Here is a 21,938-nt window from a genome sequence, read left to right as displayed (position 1 = left end):
GTGTGTGTTTTGGTTTGTATTTTTCCTCCGAGCCAAGCGAAAAGTTACCGACGTCATTGACGTCCAAAACGGCACTGCGAAACGAAAACGAACGAACGAACGTCAACTAGCAAACAGAGAAAAGCAAGACAATGACAATGCGTTGCTCTCTTTCAGCGCTTATCTCAACAGCGCCCTCTCTCGCTGTTAACTTTACATTTGTATGTTAAGTAGAAGAAGGGTAGCTGATTGGGTAGCTGTCACAGATTACATTTAAAATATAATTTAATTTAATATTTGCATACGAAAAAAGAATTAAACAAGAAATGCCATGTATGCATTTTATTTTGTCTCTTTTTTTTCGCTTCGGAGGAGCGCGCATACATAATATTATTTGTGGGCGTACATTTGTTTGTAGTAGTATGTGGGCGCGGGTGTAAATAACTTGCTAATCAATAAGTTTATACAATCGTCTGCTGATGAATCAGTGATTTGATATGTGTCTATTTTTTATTATTCGTATCATTTTCTGTAGTTGTGCTAGAGATATAGTCGAAGCTTGTGTGTGTTGTATTTGTGACTCTGTAAACAATTTAGCACACGACACATTAATTAACAATTCCGCTTCCCAATATTCAAAACACGATTCAAGCGCTAATTTGAATAGAAATGGGAATCATTCTGAAAAATTATTCGACTTTTAGAACTATATGATTTTAATACTCATTAACATAACGCGGTTTTAAGATGTTCAAAAAAATATATACAAGTATTGTATATATTTTGGAATACAAAATCAATCGTAGCATCTTTTATTGAAATGAAATTTTTCTCAAAAATTATTGGTTAATTTTTAAAGTAATACTCAAAAATAATTATTAAATTTTTGGTGAATGAATAAAAATTAAAAAATATAAATCATGGTAAAAATGGATAGAAAATCTTTAAAATAGGATATCTGTGAAGACTCCGCTATCTCAAAATTACTGCAAATGAATAATTTTTTCGTTTAAAAATATCAAAATAATCATTATTTGCAGTCCCTGACAAATTTTAAATGAGTAGACTGTGAATGTGTTGTTCTAACACCATTCACCAATTTGTTGAGTAAGAATTTCATTTCAGATGTATCCTTAAACAATAGAAACGACTGGACCTTAAAATATGAATCAAATCGATCCACGAACCACGAAATCCTGAACTGATGTGTGTTGTTGTGTAAAAATATTGAATTATTTCGAGCTCTTGCAGCACATACAAGTACAAATGATTAATAACATACACACTTAGTTTTATGGTCCAAGTGGAGCTGCGGCTTCCATTAAAGCGAGCGCCGTCTCGAGCAGGTTGCCGTAAAGCGCCTAAAGATGCGCTCAGCTGCACTGCATCCGTTTGAGTTCGTTAACCAGTTTCCCTAAACATCATTGACATTTGAAGTCAAATGACCATAAAAGGCGTGCTGTGCTGTGCGGTGCGGCAAGACTTGGTTGCCGCTTCCCCCCAACCGCTGCCCCCTCAGTAGTGTTGGGGCGAAATCAAGCGAGCGCGCAGTGCCCCAAATTAGTGGCCAAGCCCACGGTGCGTTGCATGTTCATGCGATCCATAAGCGCGTATGAATGTGTGTGTAAGTGTCTCCTCAGGGGGTATAGAGGTGTGTAGAACCAAGACACAATGCTACTGTTTTTATAGCGCCCAAAGCCAAGATATCAAGAGAGAGAGAGAGAGAGGAAGAGAGGGAGCAACGGGTCAGAGTTCAAATAGTCGACCAATTGAGCCAATCAACATATTTCGCAAGTATTTTGCAGTTCGCTGGACCCGCGAAGCTCTTCGCACAACATATACGATTATATATATACATATATAAATATATCTATATACATACAAACTATATATATACATCGGTTTAAGTACGATCGGGCTGCAGCTCCGGTTCTGGCTTAGTGTTTGTATGGGTCGTAGGTTGGCGATGACGCGGAAGCAAAACATTTGACTCATCAACTGAACTTTACGTTCCTATTATGTATTTGAAATAATCTCCTTAAGTACTTGCAAGTTCGCGTTTGTTAAAATGCAGATATTACATATGTCTGTACATAGTATGAGTGGAGTGGCGTACAATGTCCAGAAAGCATCCGAAGCGACATAGAACCGGCTGCTCTTATGAGTGCAAATATCGTTCTATATAGTGCGTATAGACCGACCGACCTGCATTTGACGAGTGCCCTGTGCTCTGCACACTATAATGTGTATATAGGAGTAAGTATGTGTGTATGCATTATACAAGTAGTACCCATAGTTGTAGCTTTATTTATAGCATCGGCAGAAGAACGGCACACACGATGGCAGAGGCGACGGCAGCAACTCCTGATGCGGAAGTATTTCCAGACATGCTTTTTTGGTCATTTGCCAATCGCACAAATTATTAACTCTAAATGCGCTGTGCAGTGGGACAGACAGCCCGAGAAGGAGGTGCTGTCTGGGGCAACCATGAGACTATGTCTAGATCAGGAAACGCGATTACAATTTATTTTGGAATTTTTCTTCTCCTTTTTATTTATTTTTTATTTCAATGCGACTCGGTTCTACATATTTTGGATATAATGTAAAGGTTTAATTATCGACATCACTCCACGCTAAACAATATTTTAGATAAGAGTTTATTTAGTTATTTATATACTTATTTATTTACTTATTTATTTAAATTATTGTTACTCCAAATGAATCCTAAATTAAAATGTTTCTTTATAGTCAAGGCTAGAGAGGTCTTCAGGCTGTTTTGTGTATATTTATGAGCTAGAATTTAATTTAGAGATACGTTTAAGGAATGCTTTTATGTTTAAAAAGTTGGCCTCTGCGAGCAGTTGGTTGGCAGTGGGAGTTTTTAGGGAGGTTGCTATTGAAATGTTGAACTGTAATCGCAGATTATTTGATAATAAGTTTTTAAACATTGTAATAGCTTAAGATCCTGGTAGTCATAGCTATTCATACCCCTGTTAGCTGTAAGTTTCTAATTTTAAGCTGGCAATAAATAAATAAAGTTTTTAAACATACAAACGTATTATCTAAAGATATAATGCATACCACCAATTAATCATAGTTTAATTTATTAGATGAAGTGGTTGTATTCCGGACGAGCGCCCAGAAAGGGTCTGCATTGATTTTTTTCAAGTCGATTATTATACCAATTAATAATTAAATAATAATTAATAAATACAATAATTAATTAAACAAAAACATCGTAACACACTCCAATACACATATTCCTGTTACAAGCAAATTAACCAGAAAGCAAACTCTTTCGCACAATAATTTAAACAAATGCCAAGCCTGAAACTCTTCAGACTCGACAAAAAAAAAGTTTAGAAGACTTAGCCTGGGACACAAAAATTTAACAAATCAACACTATATCGATCCGATAATACAACAAAACTGGCATAGCTACTGAATAATGTACACCATATTTTCAAATGCTGCCAATTCTTCTCCAACCTCAGATATATTTTTCTCCGCCAACCTAGATGTCAAATCCCTTATTCCCCATCTTAGTCATGACTACCAGCACTTTACCTTAGTAATTTTAACTTAAAGTTAACATTATAATATATATTAACCATAATGAAAAGTCCTTAAAAGTGAATTGAATTTTTAATGTTCTATTAATTTGTAATAATATTTAAAAATGAATTCATTTTGATTTTCATTATAATATCAAGTTCTGCTCTATAAGCAATAATTCATTTTTACCAAGGAAGTAATTGAATATGTTTAGTTCTCGCTTAATTATACTATTAAATATAAACAAACAAAAAATCTAAATCGAATACATTATTGCAAATGCTATAAATCTTAATGATAATTAAACTGTTGAAATTAGAAATATCTTGATTTTCTGACACAACATTCTAACAATAATAAAAAGTCTTTAAAAGTCAATTGAATTTTTAATTAATTTGGAATAATGTTTAAAAATGAATTCATGATGATTTTCACTATAATATCAAGTTCTGCAATGATTATAAATCTATCTATCTATGACTATAAATCTTACAAGATAATTAAACTGTTAGAATCAGAAATATCTTGATTTTCTGACACAGACAAAGAAAAATTTGAATAACCAAAGATTTTAAGACTGGGAGGGGGTTACATCCTGCAGGATACTAAAGCCTAAGACTTTTAAATAATGCAAGCCAAATAAAAGACAAGAAAAGACGATCGTAATACCTATTTGTATGAAAAAAGCCTGCGGGGCTATATTTTGAAGAATTCCAGTTAAAACAGCATTCCTGAAGCATTTGTTTTTAACTTTTTTTCAAATGTGGTCAAAATGTTATGAAAGCCATGCAAATTTCGGCTTTAAAGATGCTCACAGACATTGATGCCTAAATAAAAAACTGGACATACTACATATGGGTTCGGTTAAATAGGGCTAATACTAGGGATTAATTAAACGGGTCATTGGATCAATTATTTATGGGTGTAACGTAATTAGTGCGGACAATTTTCCCTCACAGAAGCTGAATGTTCGAATTTTGTGGAACAGCAGCGTTGCCGCCCACGTTACCACCTACGCAGAAAAGGAAAATCCTTTTCCGAGCACACACACAATGTCCTGCTCTTCCTGCCCTTTGTGGCAGCTCCAAAAGGAATTTAATTTAATTTCTTTTTTTTTAGGATATGACGTGCAGATCCTGACTAACCTAATTGTTACACTTTCCTCCATCCAGGCACAATGGCTAATTGTAAGATTTTTGCCGCCATTTGCTATTAAATACCTTTTTTTTTCTCCTTCATTCTTTGACAGTTACTTAAAATCTCTGCAACGCCCGACAATTTGTGTGTGTGTGTGTGTGCTTGCAGGATATGAAATGTGCACCCAAATGAAGTATGAAGGCAATGGTGAAGGAAAGAAGAAACCGTGGGAAACCTGCCTGTCTGGTGTGTGTGGCAGTCAGGAACCAGATCGACTACAACAACAACAACAACAAGTAGAATGACGCTAAAGGCACTCAAGCAATGCAGCAACAAGGTGCAGAACAAAGGCCAAACGGAAAACCGATCGAACAAATCGATCGCTCGTCGTCGAGCCATCGTTCTGCCTCTTCTCGGTTGGCTCGGTCAGGATTATGGCAGCCAGGCGCGCGAGTGGCGGGCAGGCGATCTAATTTAGCGTCGAAACGAAGCGCAGCCAAGCGAAGCGTGCAAGCATAAAAACATATACACATACCTACATACATACATATATACATATATACAATACTATACATAATGACATGTTCATATACATATGTATGTATAAGTAGTAGAGGGAAACCAAAGTGCACTTAAGGGATGAAAAGTTACAGAGCCACAAGTGTTGGCAGGTTACTTGCGCAGGCGCGCCTTCATTCCACCATCTATGTACACTGTTAAAAAAAAGTGCATAGTACAGAACGAATATTTTCATAGTCAATTGAATGTTCTACTATTTCTTATCTAAATCAAATATAAAATATGTTTACAAAACAAACTGTGTTTGTTATTTAAGTGTGTCATGTTCAATTTAATGTTGGACCACATTTAATTTTAATTTTCTTTTTACTTAATTTATTTATTTTTCATCGACAAACAATGCAGTCGACGTATATAAAAAAAAATCAATACAATGGAGAACTTGAATAAAACTATTTCTTTAAAAGCCTATAAAAATTACAAAAATATCTAATAACGAATCCGACACGGTGGGGGGGAATTTTATTTGCCAAACGGCCAGCTATGTCCCGATTCACAGCAGAGAGTAGTCAGGTACGTTATTAGACCTATCAAAAAAGAAGTGAAGATGAAAATATATAGCAATAATATGCGTTCTCTTCAAATAACAAATAGTTAAATTTATTTCTAAAATTTCCATATTTTTCTCAACTTTAATTTGAAGTTATTTTGTAGTCGATTTAAATATTCTAAATAAATATATAATATAATATAATAAATATATATTTTAATGACTAGAATTCTCAAGTCGGTTTTCAGCTTTCAGTTGTGTGGTATAAATACAAAGTGTAATCCCTTGAAATACATACTTGTATATAGTCGTTAGGTATGTGTGAAGTAAGTGTATTCAAGCAGTTTTTCTTCACTTTTTAATATTAATATTGATCTAAGCTGTATAATAAGCATAAAAAAAGTCCAAATTAATTATTTGATAAGAATTAATAATCAAAAGAATTTGAAAATTACTTAAAACCGATAAAATGTGTGTTGGCGCCCATAAGCGCATTTAATTAATTAATTTGAATTTAAACAAATAACAAACTGCCAATTATTGTAACTCTAGTATTAATACCATTGTGAATTATACATTTTCCATACTGAATTAATCAATGAATGAATTGTTATCTGTTATCGACTAGAAATTAGATATAAGAAGAAGCTTCAGAATGTACATTCTAATTTGGGCGTGCAACGCGGTACAGTCAAATAAATGGAGAATCAAAATAGGATCCAAATACAGCGGAGCAGCTTTCAAAAATTCTAATAATAATTTAACAGCTAGCTGAAGATTTGGGCCGAAAGAGTTGTATATAAAATATGCATTATGAAAATGTCGTCGTTATTGAAATCTACTGTACTAGACAAAAAAAATAGAAGAAATATTTTATAAAAAATAAACCTTTCGCGTGAATCAAACCCACGTCCACATAATCATTTTTGATTTAATATCATCACACTTTAAATTTAATATTTTAATATTCAACTTCAAATTGAAGTGTAAAAATAGTTAGATCTACGTGTAAATATTTAAATTTACTTCTGTTTTTCTTTGAGTGTAGGTATGTGTTTATGTGTGTGTGTGTGTGTGTGTGTGTGTGTGTGTCGAGCACCTTACCACAAGAGCTGAAGAGCAGCCTCATCCTCTTTGGAAATATAGTGAAAGGTTTCGTATTTCATGGAACGCAACAGAATGCTCAGATTCGAGTGCATTGTGCAACTGAGATTCGATACGAGACCGAATCGAGTCGAGACGAGCCGATCCGATCCTTTTGTCAGGATAAGCAGAGTGCGTCCCTTGGCTGTTCAGCTACTCGTATCTTTGCATTGTTGTTGCTATTGTTGTTGCTGCCATCGGGAATGCGTGTAAAACTGAAATTTTATCAATTAAATATCGTTACACACGCACACACATCCGTATCGATCGAGTTCAGAGCCGCAGGCGGATAGATTAGGAGACTCTCTTCAATCGTACAGTACAAATTCTTTGTGTAAATAGAGCATGTAGTAATCGCAGAAATTAGAAAGAATTTTCATGGACCTTACATTTGGATAAATATTGAGGAATAGTCAGTTATTAAACCAGACAAGATATGGAACGTTTTAAAAAGATTATCAAATAATTCTTAAAATATGGAAAGCTGCTCCAAAGGGGGGAAAACAGGCTCCAAAGTTTGTTGTATATATTTTAATGATATGGTGAACCAATTTTGCGTTTTGAAAAGTATAGCACAAAAGTTTAGCGTTGTTGAAAAAAATATAAATAAAATAATAATTTCGCTTTCTTCTTGAAACTTCATCCTTATAATTAAGATTACGAGCATATTAGTTAGGTCAGTTGTGTTGAGCGCAACAAGTGATTCGATACTGTGATACAAATGATGTTAAAAAAATATTAAAATTGGTTAAAATAAAATGACTAAAAAATCTCTAGCTAAGCTTCAGAGTCAGATTTAAGATTTGTTTTTATAATAAGCCCAGAGAAACGATAAAGCTAACTTTTACTTTATTCGCCTAATACTTATAGGCATTCGCGTTATTTTATATAATTTGTTATATTAATTTTATATTAATTTGTTGCGAAAGATAAACACACTGCTATTAAACTGCTATTAATTTATTTGTTAATTATTTTACTATGCATCTAGCAGTAAATATATATTTAACAGATATATTAAAAATCGGCTAACCGGATGGATACATAAAATTCTAAAGAAATAACTACAAATTTTCATTAAAAATATATTAAATTTAATTAAAGATACACATTCGGTTAGTGGTTATAAAAATCTCTTAACGACGAAGAAACTTATTTGGGAAAGTAAATTTGAAACTCACAGAATTTTGAATATTAATTTGTTGCGAAAGATAAACACGAAACCTTTGCTGTTAATTTAGTTATTAATTCTAGCAGTAAATATATATTTAACAGATATATTAAAAATCGGCTAACCGGTTGGATGCATAAAATTCTAAAAATAACTGGAAATTTTCATTAAAAATTCCTTACCCATTCGACACCGGACATAAAACCCTTAACCTTAGACGCTTAACAAGTTAAGGGCAGGAATTTCTCTTGTGCATTGTTTGTTCTAAAGGATTTCCACTGTGTTTTTTCCATTATGCTCTTAAGTAGATGCCTGGAGCGAGCAAACGAGGCACACACGCACACGCACATTCAGTTTTGTTAGCGCAGCTTGGAAAATGTGCGCCACATCCGCTTGCAACGGCGCGGCAACTTCAACTTCAACAACGCATCGGCATCTCTACAGAGTGCGGAGCGCGTTTCTTGGAAATCGTTAAAAAAAAGAGGCACCACAACAACAACAACAACAAAAAAAGCAATTTTCATGCTGCAACGGCAACTGCAACTGCGACTGAGCCTGTGTCTGAGGTTGAAGATTGAAGCATTTGGAAGCGTGGAAATAGCGCTAGAATGTTTAAGATATAAAGATGGCCAGTCTGAATGACAGAGCACGGAAGCGGGAGAGCATGTGCCTATGCCTCATCAAATAGCTACGCACTCGCACTTAAAAGAAAATGCTGTGTAATTAATTACAGCTGTGTGCTGGCATTGGAGCCACGGGCACGCCAAATGGCAGGTTGTACAACAGCCTGAGTCTGAATCTGAGTCTGGGACTGGCTCTGGCCCTGGCCCTGAGCCTGAGCCTGGGAACTTGGAACGGCTGCAACTCTGTGCGAATGGGAAGGTAATAAGAATCGCTCGACAAAAGGAAGTGATCCTTCGAGCCTCGCAGAGTGTGCACACACATGCTTGACTTACTGCCGAGCGGACGAAGTGACAAAGGCATGCCACTCCTTTGATGTAAAATGATCGTAAAAAGTATTTCACAGGCTTTGCGTAACATTTATCTCACATCTCGGAATATCTTTGTTGGGTGAAAGAAACTATGCTCTGTTGAGTGTTTTTTTTTTTTTTTTTTTTTTTTTTGTATCATAAAAGACAATTCACACTTGATTGAAATCTGAAGTAAATTCCAATTTGTACAGTTCACACTAAACTCCTATATACATATATACCTATATATGCTATAATAAATGGCAGTAAAAAGTAGTAAAGATGAAAAAAATGCATTTATTAAACAAACATTTTTGAAGTTCAATTTATTCACTTACCTTTAAACATTATGAATTTAAAGGTAAAGATTCTTAATGTTAAGAGGACAGGTAGCTTATTTATTTATACAAAATGGATAAATATAAAAACTTAAACAACAATTCATGACTTTTTATTTATTTATTCATATCAACAAACATTGACTGTCGACATAATTATAAAATGCGTCTTATAAGCTATAAAAGCATAAGGGGAAGAAATCGAATCATATTAAAATAATATTAAACCTAAATTAGATTTTATTTATATGCAGGTACTAATGTTTCCGCAACTATTTACAATTTCTTACTTGATTTTATATTATAATGTCTTATCATTTATTGTAAGTAGTTTGCAATTTCAGACAAATTCTTCACAGGTTAAATAAATAAATAAATAATAGGTGTGAACAATTTTTTAATGTCAATATGTATATACATATATATTTTATATATATGTATATCTATTTTCATATTTCCATATTTTAATTTTATTTTATTTTATATTTTAATTTCATATTTTATTACATATATATTTAAAAAAATCAAAAAATCAGCTCGTTCTCAACATAAACAAACTTCAGCGTCAAAACAAATACTAAAAGGTTTGACAAACTATAAAAAAAACTTAGCATTTAGTTAATTCAAAAATATTAATGGCTGTGTTAAACTAAAATAATAATGCATACTTAAATTTTCTTATCTATGGTGTGTTATTGATTAGATTAGAGCGCACTTAATACCCTGATTATCCGTCATTATTCTTAATGAGCTTTTTGATTCCTGCAGATATAAAGGATAACAACTTCTGACAAATCTTTACAGGAACGTTATATTAAACTTTTTGAATATTTGTATATCAACAAAACGAAAATTGTTAAATAGGTAGAATTTTCCGTTTGATAAGAGATTTAGCCAAACGTTTAAAGAACTGCCTTTATACGTAATTATAAATTTTAATGAATAGAGAATTTTTTTTTCGAAAAACTAAGAAGCCATCACACCTTCTAAAAGAAACACCTGCTACTAACATAAAAACTGTATATAAATATCTTCAATTTTGTAATTTAATTGATCAAATCTAGGACTCATAGATATACAAGAATTTTTGTACATAGTATTACCATAGAGTCGTAGGCCTCAGTAGCTAGTACTCTTACCCCTTCAGTATATTATTGAATAATATACTATATTTAACCTAAATAAAAATTTAAAAAAAGATTTAAATGCTTATTAAAAATAAGTAATAATCTGTAGTATCTGCATTTATTGCTTACGATAGCTGAATTGGGTTTTCGGAACTTACAATCATTTTTGAAAACATATCAATTATTTCATGCTCTCCTGATAAATGGCTTCTAGTTTTTAAGTCTTAAGCTGCCATTCAAGTAAGCTTAGCCTGCAAATATACTTATGTACATATGTATGTTCGCTATCCATTATCCAAACTGAAATGAGGAAGCATTCAAACTAAATACGCGTATTATTACAATATTGGCAAGACGTCTTGACGCAGTCAAACGGATCAGTTACATGCTCGTCTGTTTGCCCAACAACTCTGCCCGGAATCCCCCGCCCACAACCGCCTCTGCCGCACATTAGCTATTAACTTTCCAGCTCGGCTCATAACTGTTAAATTGATTGAGGCATATATTGCCAGTACTCACTTATAAAGCATATACATACTTGTAGTATGTATGTGTATGTACAAACAATATAGGCATGTATATCTTGCAGATTATATAACTTCCTAAAGCAACAAACAGTGCAAACATCAAGTTGAGCTTAGCTGGGGCCCAAAGAAAAAGTGTTACCAGCACGCTACCGACGATGCCTAGACAACGACTAACGATGCGGCACCCAGACAACAACAACAACTGCAGCAGCAGCAGCAACAACAACAATCACCACCAGCACCGCCAGCACCTCGATGATGCCGACACCGACACCCACTGCCTTACATTCATAATCTATTTTGCCACAGCCAAATACATTTAAGCCGTCGATGTTGCTGCCGCAAACGCCACCAACAGCAACAACAACAACAGGCACAGCAACAACCACAGTCACAACAACAACAAAGTCGATCACATTGCAGGAGAAAAAGAGAGAGAGAGAGAAAAAGGGGGAGAGAGACAGTATCCGGAATCGTTATGCCAAAAACGGCTCGCAAAATGTGAACAGGCACAAAATTGGCAAGCGGGACAGCCAACAGATAAATACTGCCAGCCAAGAAAGAAGGCAAGAATCAGGTTTGCAATGCGGTAATGGTAATGCACGCGCGCGCGCGCTCTTCTCCTTCAACCACTGCACCACTCCACCATTCCGCCACTCGACCACACCACGAACCGCCACCGAAACCTGCAGCCAACCTGCCGCTTTAAGCCACGGCGATGGGTTGAGGAAAGCAGCGATTTTGAAATCACACTCAAAACCGTGATGATGATTTACGAATTAGTTTCAAACTTAAAGCAGTCCGCTTCTTGAAGCGATCGTAAGAGGAATATTTTTTATTATTATAACATATACATGTATTGTACATATGTACATTGGAATTTGCAAAAATATTAGATTATTTAAATCTGTGCGAGTGGTTCAAAAGTTAGAGATCTAGTGAATTTATTGCCAGTGAATGTTCATGTCCATATAGTCTATTTAAGTATGTACTATCTTCGAAAAGCTGTGCTAACTTCTTCTCTAAAAAAAAATACACTCTTCTCCTTCAACCACTGCACCACTCCACCATTCCGCCACTCGACCACACCACGAACCGCCACCGAAACCTGCAGCCAACCTGTCGCTTTAAGCCACGGCGATGGGTTGAGGAAAACAGCGATTTTGAAATCACACTCAAAACCGTGATGGTGATTTACCAATCAGTGTCTTTTTTTACACGGTTGTTTCTGGAAGGGTAGATTGTTTAAAATCAGATAAGAATTTGCAAAAATATTAGATTATTTAAATCTGTGCGAGTGGTTCAAAAGTAAGAGATCTAGTGAATTCATTGCCAGCAAATGTTCATATCCAGATAATCTATTTAAGTATACATACATATATCTTCAAAAAGCTGTTCTAACTTCTCTAAAAAAGAGTACAATTAAGTTTCTGTGAATATCAAAGTAGGTAACAATCCAAATAGCACCTGCAATATTTCCGAGATTCATAGATTGCTATTTTTGGATGATCTCTGTTCCCCACTACTTTGTCAAACCCCGCATTTGGTTCTCGAGATTGAGTTTTGAACGTGAACCTAAAACCCAATACATACATATATCATTTTAGTTTTTAATTGGAGCTGCTTCCGTTTCTCTTTTTTATGAATGTTCCAATTAAGCATTCACAACCCACATACTGATATAATAGAGCCATTTAAGGATACGGAGTAACAATTTCTCCGTCTTAATAAAAACGTTATCAGTGCAGACTTCTGTGTGTAAACTTATATCCTCCATTTTTTAAATTATTTATCGATATTTATGGTTATACTTGTTGCAATAAAAATGATGTATCGGCAATAATAACTTGAAAAATTTTGATATAAAACGGAGCCCAGTATGCTCCCTAGAAGAACTCCACTAATAAAATACAGAATTAAGGATTAATCTTCTTCATGGACGTGGAACTGGTCATGGCTAAGACATAATCTAATTTTTGGAATTTTTAGAGTACAGCTGCTTGTTTGATACCTAAAAAGGCAGCTACGTAGTACTCTTTGTATTCAAAAGCTCTCATATGGTTTTAAAAATACGGTGGCATTGCTCAGGCGTTACATGTCCCCACACAATTAAAACTGATGTTTTGATATAATGTTATGGTCCTGCAAGATTGTAAACAAGTTAAAAGGAATATATCGAACGATTCCACATTTGAGACGTTTTGAATAAACATTTGTATATAAGCAACAACAGTTGCCAGAATGCCGCTATTGATGTTTTTTTAAGTTGATCAGTAATTTGGCGGATTCCTAAAAAGATTGATTCTATTTATTTGATCAACTTAATAAAAATAATCGAAATAAACCGATAATAAGTACACTTACCTTTTACCATAATTTGAGTAAAAACTGTAGAAACTAAAAATTTAAAATTTCCCACAGTGCAGATAGCCCCACATGCGGTTTATCATTAATGTAAATGAACTAGTTCCGGATGCAACGGCAAACGCGCTGCTATCGGCAATAGTACCATATCGTCTAGTACTCACTGCTAAGTGGTGCAAAATAGAATTTGGGATTTTGTCGAATTAGTTACTCATAAGCAAATTGCTTTTACGGTTTAGCAAAGCACGCTGAAAAACTCCTTCTTGAGGTTGCAAAATGGCGGACAATCGGGTGTGTAAATTTTTTATACCGTACCGGTCGGCAGATTTATTGAAAGCACGCGGCAAACAATATTGCGTGCGAAAGCTTTATAAGCAAAATGAAATTCCGGAGCGTCTTCTCGGTAGGTTTTGCTTCTTTTTTTTTTTTTTTTGCACCCTGTACAATTAGTTTGTTCTATTCTCAGTATGTCGAAAGAAAATGCTCGCGGGTGATATTTTCTACATATTCGAGCATTTCGACACCTACTACTCGGTGATTGAGTCAAAAGATGCTGATGCCGTCACCGTACAGAACCTCATGCGCTCGTTTGATTTGCTGTACCTAACGGTAAATAAATTGACGGCTCAACTGGCGCCGTTGCTGGCCCCAAATGCTCAGCCGTTGTCGGTGCCGAACCGCACGCGTTACTGGAATCTAACCAAAATGTCGCTATATCTGCTGATCAATGCGGTGAAGCGCATCAATGCGTTAAGTGTGGATAAAACTAGTAATTTTAATGTGATGCTAAAGCAGAATCCCGATTGGATTCCAAGACTAAGCAAATTCTTTCTGCAGCTCTACATTATCATAAAGTATCCACTGGAGAAGCTCTGGACTCCGTCCGTAGTCGATGCGAATTTTGTTAAGTAAGTTGTGTAATTATTATTTATATTACATTATTATAAATGATTTATTGATTGCAGCATGATCTGTGACATCTGCTATTGCACGCTGGAGGTTAACCCTGCGAGCACTCAAAATCTCCATATTTTCGACTCAATATTTAAAATACTTGGCGCTGCTATCAGAAAATTCAACCATGCCTTGATCTTTTGCGCACGCATTCTGCCAATCCTACGCACCAACAGGTCCACTTCAATCGTAGTGGCCAAAGGAATGCAACTGATTCATGAGGACTACGATCTCTCCCCCGTTGTGACCACACTTATGGATCACATTATGCAGACCAAATCGCGGGAATCAGCTCATTCGGCAATCATGCATAACTATGCCGCTTTCATAACAGAATTGGTCGGAAATTCTCCCGGTCTAATGATAATGTACTTCTCACAGTTGAGCGATGAACTGCTCCAAAGTCTCGGGTATCGCAACAAGTACGAGCAGATCTTTAGTGGCGAGTTCAGTGAAGTTTTCACCGATTCTGAGCTTAAATTGTCGAATCTGAAGTCCACTATTCGGGATCGAATACAGAAATGTGAGTGGCAAGTGGAAAATAATGTTTAATACCATGTAATAATCATTTATTTGTAGTGTCTAACTTGAAGCACGTCAACGAGGATAAGTACGAAACTTTGGTGCAAAAGGTGCTGCTCAAGCAGGTGAGCAATACCTGTGTTGATCCAAAATTCGTGCTGCCCAGAGTTGACTTTGTAGTTTCTGCCGAGATTATCAGGTATGTACATCTGAGTCTGTTATGTATTTGTTATTGGCTGTGAAAAGTAATTGCCTATGTAGAATTTGTCCGTCTCTCTGTTCCTGGGAATTATTCCAGTAAGTATACTAGATACCAGAACGAACTACTCTCCATTAGGGTGTAATTAGGTTTGTAGAATAGGTGGGCATGGCCCGTGTTTTTGTTTTATAATCTGAATTCGTGAGTGGTCGTGACAAAACACGAAAAGAAATTTAATTTCGAAAAAACTGCCAAGACTAGAGACAACATTTTATGCGATTTATGCAACACGAAACGTGTTGGTATTAACAGATAATTAGTCTGGGATATGCAATATTTTTAGGTCCTGGAAATTAAATGTGCAACTGTATTTATAGGAAATCAGACTTTCTGAATTCAAACAACTAAGGCGGAATCCACAGTGGAATGTGATTTCCAAAAACGATCGAGTTATTCGATTATAAACGTTTAGATAGTGTCCAACGTTTGTGCAATCATTAATTGATTGATTAAACAGTTTTGATTGTCTAATTTGTCATTTAGATGGTATTTAAAATTTGGAAACTCCTTTAACTTATAACTTTAATTCTCTTTCTGTTTTTAGTAAACTATTAAAACTCGAAGACCAATACCTTTACATTCTCATACTCTTTAAAAACTTAATTCATCTCACTCGTACCTGCGGTAATGTTGTAAGTAGAGTTAAGTTTGATATTGTTTTGTTCGACTATTGCTAGCTGTCTGATCTTTTAGCCCAAACCAGAGCCAAAGCAACTGAACATCATTCAGTTCCTCATAGAAAGCATCGACTTCAAGTTTGTGGTCTCCAACGCGATGCCAAAATTGCTCCAAACGTTGGCAGCTGAGGACAAGGAGGACATCTACGAGGAATTGGATCTATTCAGCAGCGGCTATAATTACGGGATGCGCGGTCTTGAGTTGGCAATGACGAGCTTATTGCCCTTGGTCGGGTCTTCCAGCGAATTGAAGCGCCGTGTCATTTGTCACGCCTATCGGAGGGTGTTCTTCAATTCAGAGCCAGCTGGGCGAGAACGTGCCATTAAAGTGGTGCGGATCTTGTGCAAATTGTTAGCGGAAGTGGAATTCGGACACTACAGAACCATGGAATTGCTTATGGCAGAGTGGATACGCACTGGGTCCATTGATGCGTACATTGTGCAAATCCTCTTCGAGCGATGGGCATTGCTAATCAAGGGTACGACGCCCAACGAATCACGTTTGGCGTTGCAACTGATCATTATGGCCTCGAGGGCCGAACGTCGCATTGCCACATATAATCGGGGCTTTATTGAGAACATAGCGATCAAAGAGCGTACGCTTGAAGATCCGTTCTTGATCTACCAATGCATCCAGCTGCTCGTAATGGGCAGCGATTGTACTAATGGAAAACTTCAGAAATCCTACACAGTCCAAGATAAGTTTGTGGAGTACATAACCACCTCTTTTCTGAGCAACTTTTCGTATCAAGAGATGCGGGATTTCGACTATCTTGCAGTGGGTGTGATAGAGTTTTACAAACTGGTATGTATAAAATCAGAATCATTGGCGGCGCAGGTATTTCTGGAGGTGATCAATTGCATCAATGAGAGCTGGTTGGAGCAATCCCTGGAGGACCCGGAGGCGTCCATTTATCAGCTCTCTCGTTTCATGTTCTGCGTGGGCTATATGGCCACCAAGGAGCTGATCTTTCTCGAGCTGGAGGAGCCAGAGGATACCCAAAAAAAGAAACCTGTGTTTGTAACCTCAAAGCGCAAAAAGCGAATTGATAATAACATCGCTGCAGAAATTTTGGCCATATGTGAGAGTGTCATTCTGACCGAGCACAGTACGCTTATGTCCAAAATTCAACCTATTATGCAGGAGCTAACCAAGCGTCGCCCCGAGCAAAGGAATCAGAAATTGGAGAAGGCGGCATTGAAGGCCCTCGCACGTCTAATGTCGCTCTCGTCGATATACTGCGTGGCGAACGTATGCTTTCTCAACAACCTGCTGCTAATGTCCAAGAACATTATTATCAGGATTTATACGCCCTGGCTCCCTAATCAGAGTCTTACATTCCGTTTTTCGGCCCTTACCGAACGCTGGACGCCTTACATATATTTATATTATTATTACGATAGCGTCTCGAAACATTTTAACAGTCTCAGGTTGACTGAGGCGACGCATCACGTTGTAAGCGCGTTGGTTCTCGAGAATTGTCAGATTGCCGATTTGGCATTATGCATCGCCCATGAGGACGAGCAGATCAAAAATAGAACAGTGCGATTCTTCAATGAGATTGCCACCAAGACAGATATTTTGTACAATTTACTGCCAGACATTATTATCAAGTTGTGCGACGCCAACCTGTATATGGAGCGGGAAAACTTTCGGACTATTCTGCGTTTCATGATCGGCCTCATCGATAACCATGTCGACATCGAGCTACTGGTGGAGACATTGTGTCTGCGTTTCTCGTTCTCGAGTGAAGAGAACCAATGGTGCAACATTTCCTACTGCCTTAGTCTGCTCAGATATAGTGAGGTCTCAATAAAGCTGCTCATCGACAACGAACAGCACTTCGATGACAAGCTGATCGTGGATGAGGTCTATCTTCACTTCACGTCGATCATCAGAAACACCGGCAGGTACGCCAGACCCAAGCTAAAGGCTTTGCTCGCCAAGTTCGAGACGGATCTGGCCAAGTCCTGGAAACTGAGCAAGTCGTGGAAAGTAGCGGAGATTCAGCACAGCAAGGCAGCGGCAAACACGGAAGTTTTGCAGACCAAAGCGAAGGCAAGCACGGAAGTTCCGCAGAAGTCCCAAAAAAATGGATCATCCAAATCCAAGAAGTTAAAGCGTAACAAAAGCAAAATGAAATCAGCCAACGCGCAAAGAAAAAACAAATCGAACGGGCGCAACTAATACTAATACAAGTTTTAAACGTTATTTTTAAAATCTCGTTAAACTTTCCGTTTAAGTTTTGGAATTGATTTTTAATTTTGAAACATTTATTTTTAAAATATTATATGTATTAGTATTAAAGTCACTGCAATTAGAATCCTTTCCCTAATGCATGAGTTCTTTAAATAGTACACCGATATGTCCATATCGCTTAAATGACCAAGGATTTGTCAAATGAAACTTTTATTTTTTTTAAATAATAAAGAAGTATATACAAGTAAATATTGTCGGAGGGATCGCCATTTAAAAATTCTATTGACTATTATGGATCCAAAAGGACAAACGACTTTCAACGTCAGTTTTGTGGGGAATGTTCTCCGATCAGTCCACTATACTATTTAAGTTATTGCTGGAGGATCACTCCTTAAGTTTAATTACAAAAATTATATAATGTAATACCCTGTAGGCAGGCAGAAGGAAGCATCTTCCACCCCATAAAGTGTATATATTCTTAATCAACATGACAAGACGAATCGATAAACCCTGCTCACCTGTTCGTACGTTCGTCTCGATGACTCTTATAATATTCAGGACATGAGCTTATTATATTTATTTGATTCTTCTACCATGGGTACTGTGGATTTTGATAATGTTCTAACCAACTTTCCGAGGTTTAACCGATTTGGAGACCAGACCAGATTGATTTCTGGCATCATATACAAATCAAAATGATCAAATTCTTAACAATCTAATATATAAAATACACCTAATTCTGTTTTTAAACGGTTTTGATTTAACACGGTTTGAAAATTGAAAATTTTATATATGGTTACACGACTTTATTTCATTTAGTACGATTTATTTTGCATATGATCAATGTCTGTTTTTTACACGACTTTTTGAGGAACCAATCTACCGTGCAAAAACAGAATTAGGTGTACATGTTTCAATAAAAACAAATAATTAAAATACAATATTACCTTCTCCGGTAGACCAGACAAGAAACTGTGCCCGTCCAACAAAACATGAAAAATATCGATGGATCGACGATGCATCGCAAGCAAAAGAATTTCGCAAACTTGGATGCATCGTGCTAAAAACATCGTCGATGCTCGATACATCGATGTTTACTACATAGTGATGTAAATCTGAAATGAACATCGATGTTTTACATCGGAAACGAAAATCGCCATAACAAACATCGCGATGTATCGAAAAACTTAACATCGATACGTCGAATTTCCATAAAAATTTGTAATATAAAGCAAGAGATGAAAGCCAATAACGGGCGGAGTCAACTTTCCTGTGCATATTACATATATACGCACGAAACTATAATGCCCTTTGGTTAGGGGGTATAAAAAGAAGCTAGGAGCTATCTTTCCTGGGTTGGACAGTTATTAAATTTTACGATAACTTTGAAATTTCAATCAGTCTTCGTGCGTGAGAAAAACATTGTGGGATTCCTGCTAGCTCGTTAAGGATATGCCAGGCCCTGAATTTACGATTGAAATGAGAATAATAACTCGCTTTGGTTTGGTTTCTTAGCAGTTCTTTAGCACTTTTTTACAAGCTATATCACAGTTTTATTAATTTTGTGTATTTGCCGGGATTTCCCTGTTTAGGAATGTTCGTAACATCGATATTTTTATAAAAATCGATCAAAACATCGACAGTGACATCGAGTTAAAATCGAAAACAATCGCTTACGTAAAAATCGATACATCGCGATGTATCGATGCATATTTACATCACTGCTACTAACAGCCACACTGGTTGAATAACAAACTGCGATTTCGGGGACATCACAGCCACACTGATTGAATCACAAGCTGTGATTTTGTGCGCATCACTGCTGGACCACCATCACACAGAGCCAGTCAGCAAGTCGATGCGTCGAAGAAGAGCGAGCCAATGCAGTCCACAATCGGCGCATGCGCGACCGCAGCAACGCCATAAATAGTCAGAAGGTGGTTTCAAGCACGCAAACCTCCATTGGAGCTACAACTGTGACTGGGACTGAGACTGAGACTACTGTGCCACTGGTCCACATTCGCATACGGAAATGTGCTGAATTGACGACGTGCCAAAGCCAAACCATCAGATACGCGCCGGTCCCGCTCACACGCGCTCAACTTGGCGACAGGTGGGTTCAGGTTCAGTCAGCCAGATATTGGACAGACAGACGGACATACTTACATACATTCAATTTATTTCTCACCGTTTGTCGGTATCAGCGTCCAGTACCCGACCTGCCGCTTCCTTGCCTTATTATTTTTCTGTGTTTTTTTTTTCGATTTTTTTCTTCGCATATACTCGTATTTTGCGGTTCTCGGGCGCGCTTACAACTTTCACCTTTCACGTAATCATTTGGCGCACTACCAGAGATGCAAGAGTCTCGGCTCGACCTGCGCAACAATCTTGCCAATTGGTTTATTGTTGCGCTATTCCATTGCATTTCCAGTTAGGAACTCAATTTTTGTATCCCAGTCTGTTTATGGTCGCATCTAGCGGTACATTGACCGAACATTTTCCTATGCTTCTTCTTCGGTCGGCAATTACACGTTAGTTGCTGCTCAATTGTCTGATGTCTGCTGTGTGTCACAAAGAAAAAAACTGTGCATTCTATTGGGAATCAAATATTAATAATAGCCCTGTTTCTGTTTCCGCTAATGCGAAATTTTTAAATTTTAAAAATAATGTGGGTGCAGTTTTGAAGGTTTTTCAAAAGTTACTTAAACGCATAATCAGAATAAACTTAATTCTGTTTTTACACAGTAGATTGGTTCCAGAAACAACCGTGTAAAGAAGACATGATTGGTTACTTAGCTCTAAATATATGTATATGAAATTTTTAATTTTCAAACTGTGTTAATCAATATCCGTCTCTTTTTTTTTAGACGGCTCTGATTTAAAACGGTTTGAAAATTTTAAATGTTATATATTCAAAACAACATATGATATACATATACATATATTTTTTTACACGACTTTTTCTGGAACCAATCTACCGTGTAAAAACAGAATTAGGTGTATATAATTCAATTCAAGGTATGTTATGAGTTCTTATGTTTAACATAACTGGCGAAATAATACATCGTAATAGAAGCTTAATCATAATCCATATAAATATAAATAAAATATATAAATATCGTAGATAATACCTGTGCAAAAATCACCTAAAACTCTCAAAATACTCGCAAAAACTTGCACAATAATGTGAGGTGTAGATTAGACTTTGAGTTTATTCAAGTTTCGTTAGCTTTTTCAAACATAAGTTTTAAGTATTTTGGGGTTAAGTAAGTAGGTCGGGTGGAGGGGGTGTCGATCCCGTATAATAGAACATTACCTCCAAAATATCGGAATCATTAGCATTCTTATAGACAAATTGTCTAAGGTCGCTTAAATAGGTGCAACACCATTGCTTATTCTTAACACTAAATAGAGTGTCGTACGTGAATTGAAGCATCGACAATAAGTTCCCGAATGTCAAAACAAAATAATCCAAAGCGAACTCTCGCGTACAAATCACATCAGCATTGAATATAAAGCTGGATAGGGAGAGTTGGGGCAACATGAGGATGAGAAATTCAAGCTGTTAAAATATACTTGATATTACTATTTGAGATATATATATATGTATGAGTAAGAGTGGAAACTTACGTCCTGAGAGATAAGCTTCAATTTGGTGTCACGCAGGAGTGGATCGAAATGTAGATACTGCGAGAGAATGACAAAGGCTCTAGCTTTCAGAGATTTCTTCTGCCGATTTATATGGTCGTTAATAATGCCAATCAGATACATATTCACCACGGGCTCACACACAATGCCGATTTGCTTTTGCATTATAAGCTCAAACTTATAATAGATGGGGACTTTCGTATAAATTATGCACAGGAACATGTAACTTCCTTCCATAACAGCAACAAATATTCCAAAATATAGCAAATTAGAGGCCCTCAGCCAAATGGGTACAAT

At 36.4% G+C, this 21,938-nt stretch overlaps 1 protein-coding gene across 1 annotated transcript; it reads left to right on the top strand.

Moving 5' to 3' along the window:
* Positions 1–13,657: 13,657 nt before the first annotated feature.
* On the top strand, positions 13,658–17,981 carry LOC115631264 (condensin complex subunit 1). The gene is made up of 6 exons (XM_030527975.1): positions 13,658–13,784; positions 13,848–14,289; positions 14,347–14,858; positions 14,915–15,056; positions 15,661–15,748; positions 15,810–17,981. The coding sequence occupies exons 1-6, from the start codon at positions 13,658–13,660 to the stop codon at positions 17,979–17,981; spliced, it is 3,483 nt and encodes a 1,160-aa protein (XP_030383835.1).
* The last annotated feature ends 3,957 nt before the right edge of the window (positions 17,982–21,938 follow it).

The sequence above is a fragment of the Scaptodrosophila lebanonensis genome, unplaced genomic scaffold (assembly GCF_003285725.1).
Source record: "Scaptodrosophila lebanonensis strain 11010-0011.00,11010-0021.00 unplaced genomic scaffold, SlebRS2 tig00001412-arrow-pilon, whole genome shotgun sequence".
NCBI lineage: Eukaryota > Metazoa > Arthropoda > Insecta > Diptera > Drosophilidae > Scaptodrosophila > Scaptodrosophila lebanonensis.
The sequence above is the reverse complement of the archived record's forward strand: the minus strand, read 5'-3'. Positions and strand labels throughout refer to the sequence as shown.